At 47.1% G+C, this 16,381-nt stretch overlaps 1 protein-coding gene across 3 annotated transcripts; it reads left to right on the top strand.

Moving 5' to 3' along the window:
- Positions 1–2,724: 2,724 nt before the first annotated feature.
- On the top strand, positions 2,725–11,304 carry LOC117020834 (triggering receptor expressed on myeloid cells 3-like). 3 transcript variants are annotated; one of them, XR_004422738.1, is made up of 4 exons: positions 2,725–2,934; positions 4,207–4,560; positions 10,032–10,155; positions 11,051–11,304. XR_004422738.1 is itself a non-coding variant. In XM_033103592.1 (4 exons), the coding sequence occupies exons 1-4, from the start codon at positions 2,793–2,795 to the stop codon at positions 10,076–10,078; spliced, it is 672 nt and encodes a 223-aa protein (XP_032959483.1). In that variant the 5' UTR covers positions 2,725–2,792; the 3' UTR covers positions 10,079–10,167. The 3 variants fall into 3 exon arrangements, 2 of the variants coding, with proteins under 2 accessions (XP_032959483.1, XP_032959485.1); XM_033103592.1 differs by lacking the exon at positions 11,051–11,304 and adding an exon at positions 9,554–9,682 and having other exon boundaries at positions 10,032–10,167; XM_033103594.1 differs by lacking the exons at positions 10,032–10,155; positions 11,051–11,304 and adding exons at positions 9,554–9,682; positions 9,820–9,875.
- Positions 11,305–16,381: the final 5,077 nt, after the last annotated feature.

Raw genomic sequence — 16,381 nt, 5'->3', positions numbered from 1 at the left:
GTGAAATACACAGGCCTTGGGATTAAACAGCAGCTGCGTTTGAATCCCAGCTCAGCCACTTCCTCGAAGTGCTATGTCTGACCTCGACTGACTCGGTTAGTCTCTGTCTCCCTCATCCTGGAGATATTCCTCATTTCCTCGTGGGGCATAATAACCAATACCAGTCAGGATTCTCGATACCAAAACTGAATCTAATTTTGGTTATCTTAAACAGCAAAGGAATTTAGAAGGGTATCAGTAGCTCACAGAGTTGATGAGAAGGCTGGAGGACCAGGCTTAGAAAACAGCAGAAACCGAAGGAGAGTGGACAGCAGAGGCCGCAGCAGAGGTTATAACGTGACAGTCAAGTGATGAACTTGGCGTTGATGCCAATGCCCCTGCACGCTTGAAGCCAACAAATACTTGCCACCAGACTATTCCTGGACTCTTGGTGAAATTGCCTCTGTGCAGTCATCTCCAGCTGGCCCTGCCTCTGCTTGTCACTCCCTTCGGATCCAGAATCCTGGGCAGAATCACACATTTGGCCAAGCTTAGGTCAAGTTACACACCTGTACCATAGGTGCCAGGGAAAAGGGGCAGGAAGAATACCTGCCTCCATACTTAAGAGAAGCACACATTGGGGCATATGCCCCAAATGGAAAAGGCATTGGTTGCTTGAAACCCAAAAGATGACAAATATTTATTATACAACCTCTCAAAGCTGACAGGATTAATTGAGATAACCTGATGTGGGGTAGAGGCTGAGGAAAACTTGCCTTTGTTGGTTGATGTGAACTTTTGTCTATTAGCTTTTGTCTATTCCTGCATATGAAGGGATTTCTGTGCTGTGATCAGGGGTTGAGTAAATTCCCCGTTTGGGCTCCTTCTCCCGAGCAGGGGAGATATGGGATGAGGTTGCTTTTCTGTTACCCCTTTGGTCTCTTTCTCTCGAGTAGGGGAGATATGAAACGATGTTTGTTGTCCTGTCCGTGTTGCGAGGTGATTGATGGTTAGCTTAGGGTTAGTTCGATCAGGGGTTGAGAGAATTCCCTCTTTGTTCTGTCTGTTTCTCCCACATCAACAGATGAAGTGAAGAGGTCACTAAGTTATATCAGGACGACGTGACAGGCACATTGCCAGGCTTTGGAAGACCTTGGGCTGATGGTCCCAAGCAAGAACAGCAGATATCGCTTATCTGGATGAATTGGCCTTTTGACCAGATGGGCAGCATTCATATCAGTAACTGCTGGACCCTCCCGGGACTGGCCACTCCCGGAGGGGGAGGCAGGAACATAAAACTTGGCTCTGGGATGCAATCTAAAGAGATATATAAGACAGACCACAGGTGGATTGATTGACTGATGGCCGTTTCAAGACATTGCTATTCAGAAGATTTGCTGTTTCAGGAATGCTTTTCAGGATTGGATTGTTTCAGAGTAAGAGATCGGAACTTGCCTCAATGGACTGGTGAATTGTCATCATTCCAGCATCTTTGGGAACTTGTATGCAGCTTGCAGCTTATAACATCAGAAGACGCCTTGACTTCTGACAACAACAACAACGCCAACAGCAGCAGCGTTCTTGGGAACTAGCAAGCAGCGGTGTGGGAGACGCCTGAGTTTCTCTGAGCTACAGACCTGGCAAGGTTTTGATTTATGACTTTTCCAGTGCTGTTCTCCCCCACTTTGATGAGCTTTAGGCATCTTCTGTAATAGTTACTATCCTATAGAGCTTATCACTGCTTTTGGATACTCCTTACTTATGTGTGTATTTAGCCAAGTGATTTTTGATCAACAGCAATGAATGTTGGGACCTCGTAAACTTATAAGTGTGTGTACTCCTTTGACGTGACATTGGTATCAATGTATATAGTTTAGTCTTAACCACCTTTAATTTCTGTCATTAACACATTCTATTAACTGCCTTTGTCTTTTGCTATTGCATATTGGTAAATAAATTGATTAGATATTGCTAAATAAATTAATTAGCCCCATTCCAGCATATGTTCCGCCTCCTTCTTTTCTCTGCTGGTCATTACACCTGACTCACGCACTTGGCACACAGTAGGCCTCCGCTCCACGGTAGCCACTCCCAGTACCATGATAAGTGTGGTCTCCATGGCTATGCGTAGCCTGGGGCTCAGGGAAGCGCACACCTCCTACACAGGCAGAGCACCCGAGGAATGCCGTGGGCCCATCGACCTCACACAGAGCTTTTACAGGCAACGTCTATGTGGACCACTCGTCTCAGAATCACCTGGGCTACTTGTTAAAATGCAGATTCCGGGCCCTCCCCACACTTACCAAATCAGAGTCTCTGGAGGTGGAGCCCAGGCATGTGTATGTTGGCCAAGCTTCCAGAGTGATTCAGCCACATGCCCAGACTTGAGAATCATTGTGTGGCATAAGACTAAAGAAGGCACATCATCAGGAAGGTTTGAACCGGGCCTTGAAGGGCAAACCAAATGTGGATTTATAGATAGTTCCTTCCGCACAGGGAGAGTGGCAGGAGGGCTAGCGGGAATGCAGTGCCCAGTGTCCAGTGACGAGAATGTCTCAGAAGTGAGTGGAGCAGAGGTGGGACATCAGGTGGGTGGGTCTAGATTTGCTGTGGTAGAGAATGGGGTGCTATCGAATGTTGCCCAACAGGGATATGACAGTGAAAGCAGGAAGGAAGCTGTCACAAGAGTGGCGATCTCTCTTTTCTCTTTCATCTTCTGCATTTTCCTGAGCTGTTTGCTCTCATTGCATTTCCCGCAGTGTTTCTCAATCGCAAGTAACAGCTAAGCCTGTCAGGGAAAATAGAAAACACTTATGTGGGCCAATCCTCCAGGAACTGCTAGAGCCCTGGGGACAGCCAGCACACAGTGGGTCCAGGAAGCGGACAGAATGGAGAGGACAGGACTCTGGGGGTGGCCATGGCTGCTGCTGCTGCTCCTGCTGCTCTGGGTCTCAGGTGAGGAGAGGCAGGGAGAGGGATGGAGATGGCCGAGGAGAGGTACTTCCTGAAAGGGGTTTTCTCTCACTTCTTTAAGAGGGACTGGAATGGGATCCGGGTACGTGTTAGAGGCGGGAACGGGGAAAGGAAGGCCATAAATGTAGACTGTGCTGGTTGACCTTCACCTAGCGGGAATGGGTGATGAAGCAGAAGCTGGAAGTTGAGAAAATTATGTGAAATCAACCAAACAATCTCTTGTGCTGATACCCTGGGAGATGTAAAGCGGTGTAAGGCACGGTCTCCCCTTAGCGGAATGTTTAGGCACTGAGGTGGAGGAGCATTTGCAGAGGAAAAGGTCAATAATGACAAAAGGGCCAAGTGACAATATGGCGACAGATATGCCACGGAAGCCACCCCACCACAGCACAGAGAGGGAGTGTAGAAAAGAGGGTAAGGGTGCTGGAACCAGACAGAGCTGGGTTCAGATCCCATTTCTTTCACTTTCTACATATGTGACCTTAAGATGTCCCCTAACCTCCCTGAGCCTCAATTTCCTCATTTGTAAATCATCCCCACTCAGAAGTACTCATTTGTAAAAGGTACCTGTATCAGAGGGTTGTCCTAAGCGATAAACAGCAGGCTGATGTAAAATACTTGGCTCAGTATTGCGGGCTTAGTAAGTGCTTAATAAAAGTTATGATGGGTGACGTTGATGACGGTGCTGATGTAAGCAGGTGTAGGGTGATCAGTGAAATGGAACGTTGTGGGGAGAAAGAGATTAGTGTCATCTGGAACTGTTCAGCAGATTCCCTCTGGGACCAAGTGGGATGGACATGGGTGGAGAGGAGTGAAGAAGCATTCAGCTCGGTGACACCAGGAGCTAGGATAAAGTACTGAATACTGGAAAGCAAGGGACATGTCTGGGGAACCCCAAGTAGAGTAGAACATGGGTGGTAAAACTGGTTACGTATTTTTTTCACTTTTTTTTACCTTTTTATTATGAAATTTTTCTGATCTACAAAATATTGATAGAAGAGCCACCATAACTCCTCACCTAGATTCAAACATTGAACCATGATTGCTATTTTGCCCTATCTGCCCCACATATGTGTATATTGCTGAAACTGCTGAACCATTTCACAATAATTTGCAGAAATCCTAAATTAGTCCTAAAAGCTCGATGGAGCTACTAGGACTCACCTGTGCCCTTGTACCTGTGGTGCGGTGTGTGGGTGTGGGGATGCTGAGAGAAACATCTGCTCAGTGAAGCCCTTTGACTTCTTATTCTAGGATTCGAAGCGGTAGGTGAAGAGGAGAAGCAAATATGCCTGCAAGAAGGAAGGAACCTGAGCGTATCTTGCGTTTACAACATCATGCTCTATGAGTCCAGCCTCAAGGCCTGGCAGCGGGTGGGGAGCCAGGGTTCCGCAGAGACACTGGTACGCACGAACACTAGAAACACGGACAGAAACGTGGCCCGGGTTGGGAGATACTTCCTGGAGGATGATCCCACCATCGCCGTCGTCAGCGTCACAGTGACAGAGCTCCAGAGGCAGGACTTGGGGCTGTACCAGTGTGTGATTGACCTCTCATCACGGAGCCCCTTGGTGCTGCTGCCTAGGATTCGGCTGGTACAGTGTGAAGGTGAGTAGCAGTGAGAGCCCGGACAGGAAAGGGTTGTGGAGGCTGAGCTCCTCAGCCCCAGGCCCCAGCCCCGTCTGCTGTGAGGGCTGCTTTGGAGAGAGAGCGCAGGGTCATGGGAGAAGCTCTCCACTTGTAATCGGGGCCCTGGGTCTTCTGCTCTCTCGCTTTGTGACTCTGAGAAAGTCACAGCTGCTCTCTGGACTCAGTTTTCTCACCTGTTAAGGCAAGCAAGTTGGACTAGGTAATCTCAAAACTCTTCTTAGTCTGTGGCAGAGAACCTGCTAGCGGACCTGGATAACGCGGCATCGACCAGGCCCCAGCATTGCTGCCGTCTCCAGTGTCCAAGGGAAGACGCTCAAAGCGGTCACGTCACTCAGTGTGTCTTTCAGCTGATACAAGGTGCAGAGACCCCCCTGATTGGATTGTCCTTGGTGAATCCTGGAAGTGGGCCCAGTGAAAACTGTCCCCTTTCTCTGGGATCTAAAAAGAAGCAGATGAGGAATAGATATTAGACAGCAAAACGAAGGGCCTTTCACTGTCCTTGAGCTGCTTCTCGTTGGTGGGAATTCCTCCCTTCCTTCCATAGAAAGCCTGTCCACCCACATGGGGAGACAGAGCTAGGAGGCTGGAGCCCAATACCTCTGCTTCAAGCTTCTCAATAAACGTCTTGAGCCAGTGAGTTGGACAGGCCCCCACCACGTAGGACACTGCTCGTCCACAGCTAACCCGAATATGTGAATATCAGGCCAGGGCCGGGCTGAAGTTGAGCTCATACTGGTGTCTGGAAATGAAGAGTTGACCAAACACAATGACAGTGATGTAGGCAGGTCTGGAGGGAAGCTGCGGGGCCCACGTATTAGAAAAAAATCCCCCAGTTCTTGCGGAACATTCAGTGACACCCAGTAATTAACAGACTGATTTATGCAGTCAATTAATCAGCTTCATTGCCCTCTACTCAGGATCATTTTATTAATTTAGTCTTAGTACCTATACAGGTGTATGTACTAAAACTGTTGCTCTTTACAAAGGTAAGTGGGGCTGTGGTGGGATAATGGGAGGTGCACCGGCCTGGATTTTCATTCCCTCTCTACCTTGAACTGACTCAGTTACCTTGAGCAGGTGTGTCACCCTCTTCTCGGCTTTCTCCATTGTGACATTCCATGGCTCTAGTTCTCTGGGTTTCTCTGTATTTATTAAGTTCAGAGAAACAACGGCCTTATATTTTACTCTTGGCTAAGTTTGTCCACTCCAGCAGACAGCTTAGGTTCCCCCAGGTCTGAATCCATCATTCAATAGCAGCCTGGTTCTTTAATGCCAAGTCTTAATAAAGACGACAAGAGAAATAATTGAGAATGACTGAGCCCATAGGGTTGAATGAGAATGATATCAACTTTAACACAGGATAAGTGTAAACATAATTATTTTCATCAAACCACAAAGAACAGGCAGTGGAGTTTTGACAGTAGCTTGATATTCCTTCTCTCCATTAATTGGAGAAAACTTAGGTTAATGTGTCTTAGGAACTGAGTCTAGTAAGGATTATTTCCGCCCAAAGAATTTATTGGTCTCCCAGGGGAAACAATTATAATCCTCTGAAAAGGACACCTGCAGTAAACACTGAGATTCCATGGATAGGAAACGGCACCCAAGGACTGTTTTTCAATTAGGTTAAAACAAATGAATGGAGATTTCTTTCTGGAGTGGCGTTGGGCCTGCCCAGAGATAAACAGACTTTCCCTCAATAGATTGTGGGGAATCCTTCTTCATGTTTTCTTTACTTTTCCAAGTGGGGAGGGCATGGCAGCAGATAACCACAGAAAGAAACATACATAATGCGGTGATATTCAGAGGTGATGGATATTTTCCACCCAACCATACTGTAGGAAGAAAGGCTTGAAATGGGAATTTAAAAGAGGGAAGGTAGGCCATGTTGTCCCTGCCTAATGGACAAGCTCGGTGAGGGGTCAGAAGCAAAAGCAGGAGTTGTTGAGAGAGGGTTGTTTGACTGTGATTGGCTGGGGGCACGTGGGTGCTGAGTTAGGGAATTAGGCCAGGCTCTCTGAACAAGGCTCTGAAGGCTGAGACCAGCAAGATGTCCCAGAAACACCCAGCGATGGAGTCCGGAGCCATGGGTCCCAGTGCTGGCTCTGCTGCATTCTACCGAGTAACCTTGGATGTGTCCTGTCCACCCTATTCCTTGGGGAGGTTAGATTGGATGGTGTTGAATGCTCCTTTTACCTTTGATCTTCTAGGATGCTGTGAACTTTTGTCCCCTCAGAAGAGTACAGTCTCATGGCAATGAGCTTGAGAGAGAGCTGCTCAGCCTGTAGAAGAAAAATTGTTCCAAACATGTTGGAGGTCCTTCTCCATCTCAGATTAAGTCAGCCAGGTCATAGTGACAGCCTGGCATGCCCAGGGTACGCTGTCCCACCTTCATCAAGCGTTTCTGGGCACTGAGTCGGGGCCCAGTGTCACTCAAGGCCGTCAAGAGCTTTTTATCTCTTCAGGGATGTGGCACTGAGACAGGTTAAGCTAGCATGTCTCTAGGTAGACAGGGAGGTAGGTCCTGGTGGAATAAACAAAGACAGCCATATCCTAAAACTCCAGGTTTTGAAATCACTCCTTTGCTCCAGGACATAATATAACAAGGCCTTAGGTTAATCATAAAATTCCTTCTGGCCTGACAAACGGAGCTGACCTGATACATAAGAGTGGGTTATTTTGCTAATTCCTTTAGGATGGTGTCGTGCAGGGGACCCTGCTCGCTGCGCCATGTGTCATGCAGGGAGTCATCAGGCGGGGTCTCTGGTCCCACTCCCCACATAAGAACACAGGATATGGTGAGGCCAAAAAGAAACACCCAGGGAGCCATAGGTAGGGGAGTCACACCACTATACTCTCACTGGAGGCTGGATTCACAAGACGTGCGACCTGCTGTCCGCTTTTCTGCCTGCCAACTGACCCCTGGCTAGCTGCAATCTGCTCTTCCTAGCTCAGCCACCGTCTTCTTGCTAGCCTCCATTTTTCTGCTAACGTAGCCATGGCAGTTACATTAGTGGCCAATGGCTCACTGGTTACAGCTGAAGGCCCACTAGCCACAGCTGATGGCCATCCAATCACAGTTGATGGCCATTTACTACCTGAGCCAGCACCTTTCTATGTGAGGCCGAGAGCCTGGAAACTGCACTCCTGGCTCTGTCCCCACAGATGGGCAAGCAGAACAAACCTGGTAGACGAATTTCATTAGAAGGCGCCAGTTCCCTTCTTCAAACAAGTTCCCTTCTCCAAACCGCTCCCCTTCCCAAGCAGGCAAGGGAAGGTATAAAAGTCAGAGTTTTTGCCTCAGTCCTGGGTCACCCCCATGCGGGACCCCCTCTGTCATGCAGGGTGTCATGTGGGGTCTCTGGTCCCATTCCCCACACAAGAACGCAGGATATGGTGAGGCCAAAAAGGAACACCCACGGAGCCATAGGTAGGGGAGTCATACCATTATACTCGCTGGCGGCTGGGTTGGAGACACAGGAACCAGGAGCCACACAATTCTCAACCCTCACTGCGCCGCTTGCAGACTCAGCCACCATCTCCTTGCTAGCTCCCCCCTTTTTCTGCTAGCCTAGCCTCGGCAGTTATATTCATGGCTAATGGCTCACTGGTTACAGCTGACGGCCAACTAGCCACAGCTGCTGGCCATTTGATCACAGTTGATGGCCATTTACTACCTGAGCCAGCACCTTTCTATGTGAGGCCGAGAGCCTGGAAACTGCTTTTTGGGGCTCTGTCCCCACACCCTCTCACTCGGGAGCTGCTACCTGCCTAATAAACTAACCTCTTTTTAAAACTTTTTGCCTCTCCCGGGTCCGTGTTTCCATTCTTCGGTCTCACAAGACATGATCACCGCCCACACTCAGAAACTGCCGGCAGATTCAACATCACCTACATCAGCACCTACTAAAGAGAACCACCCCTACAGGGCAATTTGGGTTCAGTGTAAGTTGTGAGTGAATGAAAGTCACTGCACCGAGTCCACAGCAAAGCAGAATAACACTTTGGGATTAGCGGGCCCTTGGCCTATGCCCCACATGTGGGCTATAGAGAGCCAGGCTGGACTACACAGAGGAGGCAGGTTGAGGGAGACCTGAACCCCAGCAGGCAGAATGAGGTTCACTTGTACTTCTATCCGGAAGCCCTCATGCAAGCCTTGAATGTTACTCTTTTAAGGCAGCAGAAGTCCCAGCCACCAGCCGCGGAGGAGAGGAGCTAACATCATACAGGCGTATTACACCCCTGCCAATAAGGCATCACCGTGAAAATGGGGCCCAGGTGTGAATGGAATCTGAGCAATCAGCAGCCTCTTGTTTGGAGCTCAAGAAGGGATCGACAGAAGTTTTTCCCTACCCAGAGTTTCTGGGGTGTGGGGGCTGGAAGTGGGTGCAGGAATACTATCTAGAGGAGAAAAACTTTGAAGGTAGCAGAGGAGTAATAGCTGCAGAAGAGGGGTTGACCGCCATGGCAGGAACGGGTGAGGGGAATGCATATACGGAGTGTGCTGGCTACAAAGGCGGACACTTGGCTGAGTAGGGAGGAGATAGGTAAGGTTAAAGCAGGACCGTCAATTCAGATTATGAGAATCCCATGGAGTCTTGTGCACTTTGTCCTTTAATCTAGACGGGACCAGGAAAGGCTTCCCCTAGCCCTTTGAGAAGAGTGAGGGCTCAGTGCAGAGTGACCCAGTATTTGTGTGCAGGAGGTGTGCAAAAGGGAGATATTAGAGGCAGGAGACCAGGCAGGATCCTTCAGGGTGAGAGCCAGGGCAGAGGATCATGGGAAAGGGAAAGGCCCATCTTCAAAGGGTGCGAACCCCTGCTTGTCTGCTGTCACGGCCAGGAGGCAGGGAGCAGGCGGAACGTCAGGGCAGAGCACTTGGCAGACACCCACCTTTTTGGATTTAGGAGGGTGAAACCTAGGACACCAATTCTTGCTCTGGACCTTCCAGATCTGCTGCTTGCCTTTGACCATTCCAACTTGCTGATGCTGGCTATTGTTCTGACTTGTGGATTCGTCCTGAACAAGGGCCTGGTGTCCTCAGTTCTGTTTCTCCTCCTCCGCAAATCCTGGGTCTCAGGTAAGTGGGCGCTCGGGCCAGGCTTGGGGTGGAAATGAATGAGGGGACCCAGATGGTAGCTGCAGATGTGGGTGCAGAGGGACCCAGGGGTTCCTCAGAGCCTGTCCCCTGACCTTTCTCACTTCTGTTCTGAGGAGTCTTTGGACAGGAGGCAGGGCCAGCCCTGGGAATGCTGTGACTGGAGTTAGGCTGAGCTCCTCAGGTCAGGAAGACCTGGGGGTGGGAGAGGCCGGCGAGATTCTTTGCTGCTAGGTAATCCAGTCTTTTCTTTAGAGGAGGGAGGAGACTGAAGCTGGGGCTGGCATGGATGGGTCATTTTCAAATACTGTCCATTTCTCTCACACCTCAGGTGAGGCAAACCCAGCAAAGCAGCAAAGTCAGCCTTCCAGGAGCTGATGGGTATGCCGTCCTCCCCTAACAAACATCACGTTTCACTTCTCTTCAATAAACAAACAAACAAATTTCTCTCTCAGGTAAATAAAAGGCTTCCTATGCTTCTCCTGTGAGATCTCTGCCCGGCCCCTCTCTTACCCAGAGGGAGAAAAACAGTATTGAGCTGGAAAGTGTGGAGAGCTGGGTAGACAGAGACCCGGGGAAGTAATCAGAGGCCAAGGAAATACAACAGTTGGGACTCACAAAGTATAATTCAAATGAACCTTATATTCGTCCCCTTACTGCTGTCCAGACTTGCTTTGCTGGGGACTTCTCTGGCTGTCGTGAGCAGGATGTGACTATCAAAGTAGGAGTCTCACACACATTTGTGTCTTTCTATAATGTCAGACATTTTTAGAGTAAAGCCATGGATCTAGTCCTACTGACTCGATTTACCATGGGCATTAAGGCTCTGGCCAGAGGATAGTCTCCAATAGTCGAGGTAGAGTGGTGTCACACAAAAGGGTCACACAGGTTTGCAAGCAATAGGGTTAGACAAGGCGAACAGTCTTACCAAAGAAAGAAGGATGAGAGAAAGGGAGAGAGTTTGGTGTGCGGTGAGTCTACGGCCCTGGGATACATAGCTTCGGGCATCAGGTCCGACTGGTGAGACCATCAGGAGGCAAGAAAGGCTTCAAGGGCTCCACCTGGGACGAGTGTAAAGGCGACTGTCAGTTCATCAGTTGAGACCTGAGTGATGAGCCATCAAAGAGCTCTGATTTTATGCTGAAGACTGGGTGTGGTGCACCCATCTGCAGTCCGATAAAGCCGTCCAGATGGTCATAAGACAGGTTAACATGTTGATAGGAAGACAGGAAGATCCCTGGTGGAATAAACAAAGACAGCCATATCCGGAAACTCCAGGTTCTGGAATGGCTCATTCACTCCAGGACAAATGGAGCAGATCTGATAGGGTTATTTCGTTTATCCCTTCAGGACGGGCAAACAGAGAAAACCCGATAGACGAATTTCATTAGAAGGCACCAGCTCCCTTCTTCAAAAGGGCAAGAAAAGGTATAATAAGAGCCTTTTCCCCACGCTGGGCACCCCATTCGGGACCCCCTCCCACTCGGGAGCTGTGATCCTTTGCTTTTAATAAACTATCCTTTTTTACAGCTCCTTGCCACTCCTTGGTCCGTGCTTCCATTCTTCAGTTTCACGAGACACAATCCCAGCACTCACAGAAATTTCCTTCATCAGTCACACTCCACCTGCATCTATAGTTATCCGGTTAGGGCGTTCCCTTGGTACACCTTTCACGTGGTGCTCTGGCATGACTGTCTCTTTGTGACCAACATAACAATCAGAATTATTAGAGTCCATTTTGTGTTCATAATTACTGCTCCGTACATCTGGTTCTCCGGTGAAACCTATGGCAAGACCCATCACTCTTTTGGTCATTAAAAACGTAGTAACACTTTATTTTTTAGAGCAGTTTTAGGTTCACAACACAATTGAGGAGACGGTACAGAGTTCCCATATATCCCCTTATAAGGGTAACACTGTATCTTTTATTTTGCGATTTAAAACTCTAGTGTAATTCGATTTAACAGTGTAGTTTAGCTTGAGACTTTTTGAAAGTTTTTTCTTTGCTTTGCTTTCCTTCTTTCCAATGATTTTGTTTACTGTACATTTACTTGCGTACCAGTTTCAATGATGCTGTTTACTCCAGACCGTATGCAAACCAGGCTCAAGGACCCTGTTTCCTCAAGGAAACCTCCAGAACACTGACTTAAAGATTTCACATCTGCATAAGATCCACTCCTGTCCTGGAAACAAAACAGCCTTTTCAACGACTCTGTTTACTGTGGGCCAAAGCCACACCCCAATCCTTTTCCCTTTATTCTGCCTCTTCTTCTGTGCCTATGAAACCTTTTGGCCACGCTGGGTGGGGGCGGGTGGGGTGGTGGTGGTGGGGAAATGGCCTTGGGCAGGAGTCTGCCATCTTCCCAGAATGTTGGCATTTTGAATAAACCTGCTTTTCTTTCCACCAACCTCGTCCCTCGAGTTTTGTCTTTTGTGCAGTGAGCAGCGGGACCTTCAGCACGGTAACACCCTGTGCCCACATACACACAGACTCCCGAACTATCAACATCGCTCCCCAGGGTGGTCCGCTTGTTACAACTGATGAACCTACATTGACGCATCTTGTCACACAGAGTCTGTAGTTTGCCTTAGGGTCACTGGTGGTGGTGTACATTCTACGGATTCGGTCAAATGTATAATGACATGTATCTGCCATGATAATGGCGTACAGATTAGTTTCTGTGGATGGAAAGGGGGCCACATGTTAAACCTGACAAGTTTAGGAGACTAAAAATAACCACACAGGATGGTGTGAACATAAAAATTCCTAACTAAGGTGGGCCATGGCGGGAAGTCATGTCCTTGGCCTGTAGCTTCCTTGACAAAGGTCAAACTTTACCTTAAGTGAGCCTGTCTGTTTGTCGTTTTGCATCTCAGATAACATACCCTTGGAATGTCAGAGTAATCCCTTTTTCCGGACCTGCCAGGGGGTACAACCCGCTACACCAGAAGAGGAAACTACAAAATTCCTCATTGTTATCTTGTTAAATGCTATTAACTATTGGGTACCCACCAATGTAAAAGATGTGTTTTTTATCCAATCCCAGAGATTTCCCTGCTTTGCTTTCTCTAACCTCCTTAACCTACAACCAATGGATTTCATGTAACCCTCCTCCTTTGATTCTAATGTATAAAATAAGTTTCAAAAAGGCCATTTTTTCAATCCATTGAGACTTTGCTTCCCGGCAGTTGACGTCCTTTTGACTCAAATAAATTTTCATAAGCTTTCTCTTAGGCTGGATGTATTTTCATCGACATTTCTCTCCCCTAAAAATCCTCTGTGCTTTGTCGATTCTCCCGCATCCTTCTCCTTTTGGAAGCAGTAAAAAGTTTATTTCAAAACTAGCTTAAGTTCAGCAGGGAGAAAAAGGTTTCCATTTAAAATCTTCTCCACACCCTCTAGATTTTGTCCCAGTGTCAGAGGGACAGAAAGGCACAGTTTGGCTTCTCTTTCTTTATTTTGCATCTCCACCTCCACCTGCAGTTTCTGATGCCTCCAGCATGGGGCAGTGGAAGGGAGGAGAGGAAGGGAGCAGGAAAGGACTTACCTGGTGGCATTGCTCTGATGGTCAGTCGGTTTAAAGCCGACTCTCTGATAGGGCACTGCTCTGGGCTTTTCAGAGAATGCCAGTCTCTTACCTGCAGTTTCTTTGACACAAGCAATTGCATCTCTTTTTCGACTGTTTGCTTCCGCCTTTCTTTCAGTCTCCTCTTTGAGCCTTTGGTAGTGAAGGGGAGCAGAATATGCCACCTGAAAATATGCCTCTTTGGCAATAGGATTATTTTGAGCTAATTATTTTGACAAACAGCTGACACAAAAGAAACTATGAAAACCCAGAGTTTGGGAGAGAGTGGGAATCATCCTTATGTGGGGGAAATGTACATTTATGAAGAAAATCTCCATTTGTAAAGGTGTCTCCCTCTCTGTACCAGGAAGAGAAGGGTGACTTGAAGTCACAGGGAAATCTTATCATGGCAGCAACATCACCAACTTGAATCTGCATAACCAACCTTACCCTGGTTTACCCTGCTTTTCCTGGTAATCTCCCCATCATGGCTTCCCCACACCTTTCTTTTGCCTTTAGCTGAAGATGACATTTAAGCCAGAGTTCTAAGCCACCTTGGGAAGTTGCTAATTTTTCCCTGGGCGTCTCCTATGTATACATGAAGAGATAATGAATGTAATAAACTTCTGTTTGTTTTTCTCTTGTTAGTCTGTCTTTTATTACAAAGGTCTCAGTGAAGAACTCAGAAGGGCAGAGGGAAAATAATTTTTCCTGCCCTATATCAATCAACCTCTAGCTTCCTTCCACTGAGGTCCCTTCACCTTTAGGCAAAGTCTTTATGGTCAAGATCTATGACAACCCATGCCAGTGGACTCACATATGTGCAGCTCACATCTGCTCGATGGTAAATACCTGTGGGGACAGAACCAGGAGTGCAGTTTCCAGGCTCTCGGCCTCACATGGAAAGGTGCTGGCTCAGGTAGTAAATGGCCATCAGCTGTGGCTAGTTGGCCGTCAGCTGTAACCAGTGAGCCATTGGCCACTAATATAACTGCCGTGGCTACGCTAGCAGAAAATGAGGGCTGGCAAGAAGATGGTGGCTGAGCTAGCAAGAGCGATTGCAGAGAGTCGGTCAGTTGGCAGGCAGGAAAGTGGACAGCTGGTCGCACATCGTGTGAATCCAGCCGCCAGCGAGAATATAGTGGTATGACTCCCCCATCTATGGCTCCGTGGGTGTTCCTTTTTGGCCTCACCATATCCTGCGTTCTTATGTGGGGAGCGGGACCAGAGCCCCCGCAGGCCATGCTGCATGACAATACCCATTTCATTCACCCCGACAAACTCATGGAAACCTGGTGAATCCCCATGCAGCCACTTCTCCTTCACTCCACCATTGGGACAGCTTCCTCTCAGGAGTCTCTGCCATTATCGTTCTCAGACAGCAGTATGCTGTGTCTCCCAAATTGCAGGGGACACTTACAAGCTCTCCAAATTGTGACCTTGAATCCCCTCTCCATAGGATTGAGGTGAAGGGCAGACATCCATTTCCCTTTGTTCACAAGGTCATAGTACATCAAAAGTGTCGTCAAAACCCTCTCCTAATCTTCAAAATCCCCATAACTTTATACCCTTGATGTGGGTGAGGTTTAGATACCCTTTTGCATGTGTTACACACTGGTCTCCTGCCTTACTCTGGAACATAGCATCTATTTTCTTGGGACTTGCATTAGTTAAGTTTTAGTTGCAGACAACAAAATCCAGTCTACCTATTTTAAGTAGAAAGGGATTTTAAAAAATAAAATATTCAATGCTTTACAGAATCAGATCCTCTGCTGAGTTTCTGGGAATGACTCTCAAAGCCACACGATAGGGTCACTACTCTTGCCATAGTCAGGACCCTGAAGAATCAGAAACTTCCTGAGTCAGGAAGCATGTCTTCCGGTTCCACATCTACCCCGTCTCTGCCACAATCCATGGCAGCAAAATGGATGCTTTTCCTCTTACTTGACTCTAAGTCTTACACAAATGCATTTGATTGGTGCAGCCTAGATTATCTGGAACCCTAGCTACCAGAAAGTCGGAGAAGTGATTTTGCAGACCCTTTACTATAGAAAGACACATGAGAAGGAAGTGAGAATGAAAGTTGAGTAAGTCCACAGCAGTTGCCTAAACCATATCAGCCAAAACTGAGATTAAAATAGTTCAGATTTTAAAGTTTCTTTTTTTCCTTTTACTGTCAATGAAAGACAAATTGTCAAATATATGGTGATGGAAGGAGAACTGAGTGGGTGGTGAACACACAATGGGATTTATAGATGATGTGATACAGAATTGTACACCTGAAATCTATGTAATTTTACTAACAATTGTCACCCCAATAAATTTTTAAAAATAAATAAATAAATTAATTAATTATAAAAAAGAAAGACAAATTAAATGAAAAACAAACAAGCATCCATTCTTTGCTGTGTTATGGCAGATACACCCTTTTGTCTATTATGAAATTATGTTATAATATCAAGTTCCTATTTACCAAAAACAATGTATTGGACATTATTATGTGCTATGTATCACATCGAAGGCATAAAAAGACACAGACACAGAGAATAAATTTCAAAATTTAGGGTACTTTTCTTAGAAACTTCAGTGTGTTTAAGAAAATGACTCCTACTTCCCATCAATCCCCTCTACTCTATTCCTGGAATGTCAACACGATCATTATTGTTCAGTGACATTGGGAACAATCAGCTCCCATGGCAGTCACGTAAGGGAAAATAGTTCCATTTTAGCACCCCCTAAGCCACAGTTTTCAAAATCTCATAAAATCAGAAATGATTACTTTTGAGAGCAAGGGCAGGTCTTTATAGATAGGGGCTAGTCTTCAATGACCAGGCTTCTCTTTAGGACTCGAAGGGAAGCACTTGTTTCATTCTATCTCCTTTGCTTACATGGTGGTCTAGACATGTCCCCACCTCAGGCGTGGACCACTTTACTGAGTTAATCTCAGTGAAAGTCAGATGTCCTTGCTCAGCTCCCAGGGCCTAACTCTTCTCATTTATGTTAGGAGGCAAACCTACTTACTGGATAGATGAGAAGGTCAATTGCAAACAAAGAATGTGAATGTAAGCATTTTTGCTCTTGCTTTTTAAAAAAATCGAAGATCTTCAAGTGCCCC

This window comes from Rhinolophus ferrumequinum, chromosome 3 (assembly GCF_004115265.2).
Source record: "Rhinolophus ferrumequinum isolate MPI-CBG mRhiFer1 chromosome 3, mRhiFer1_v1.p, whole genome shotgun sequence".
In the NCBI taxonomy this organism is placed as follows: domain Eukaryota; kingdom Metazoa; phylum Chordata; class Mammalia; order Chiroptera; family Rhinolophidae; genus Rhinolophus; species Rhinolophus ferrumequinum.
This window is presented reverse-complemented; position numbering and strand designations above follow the sequence as displayed.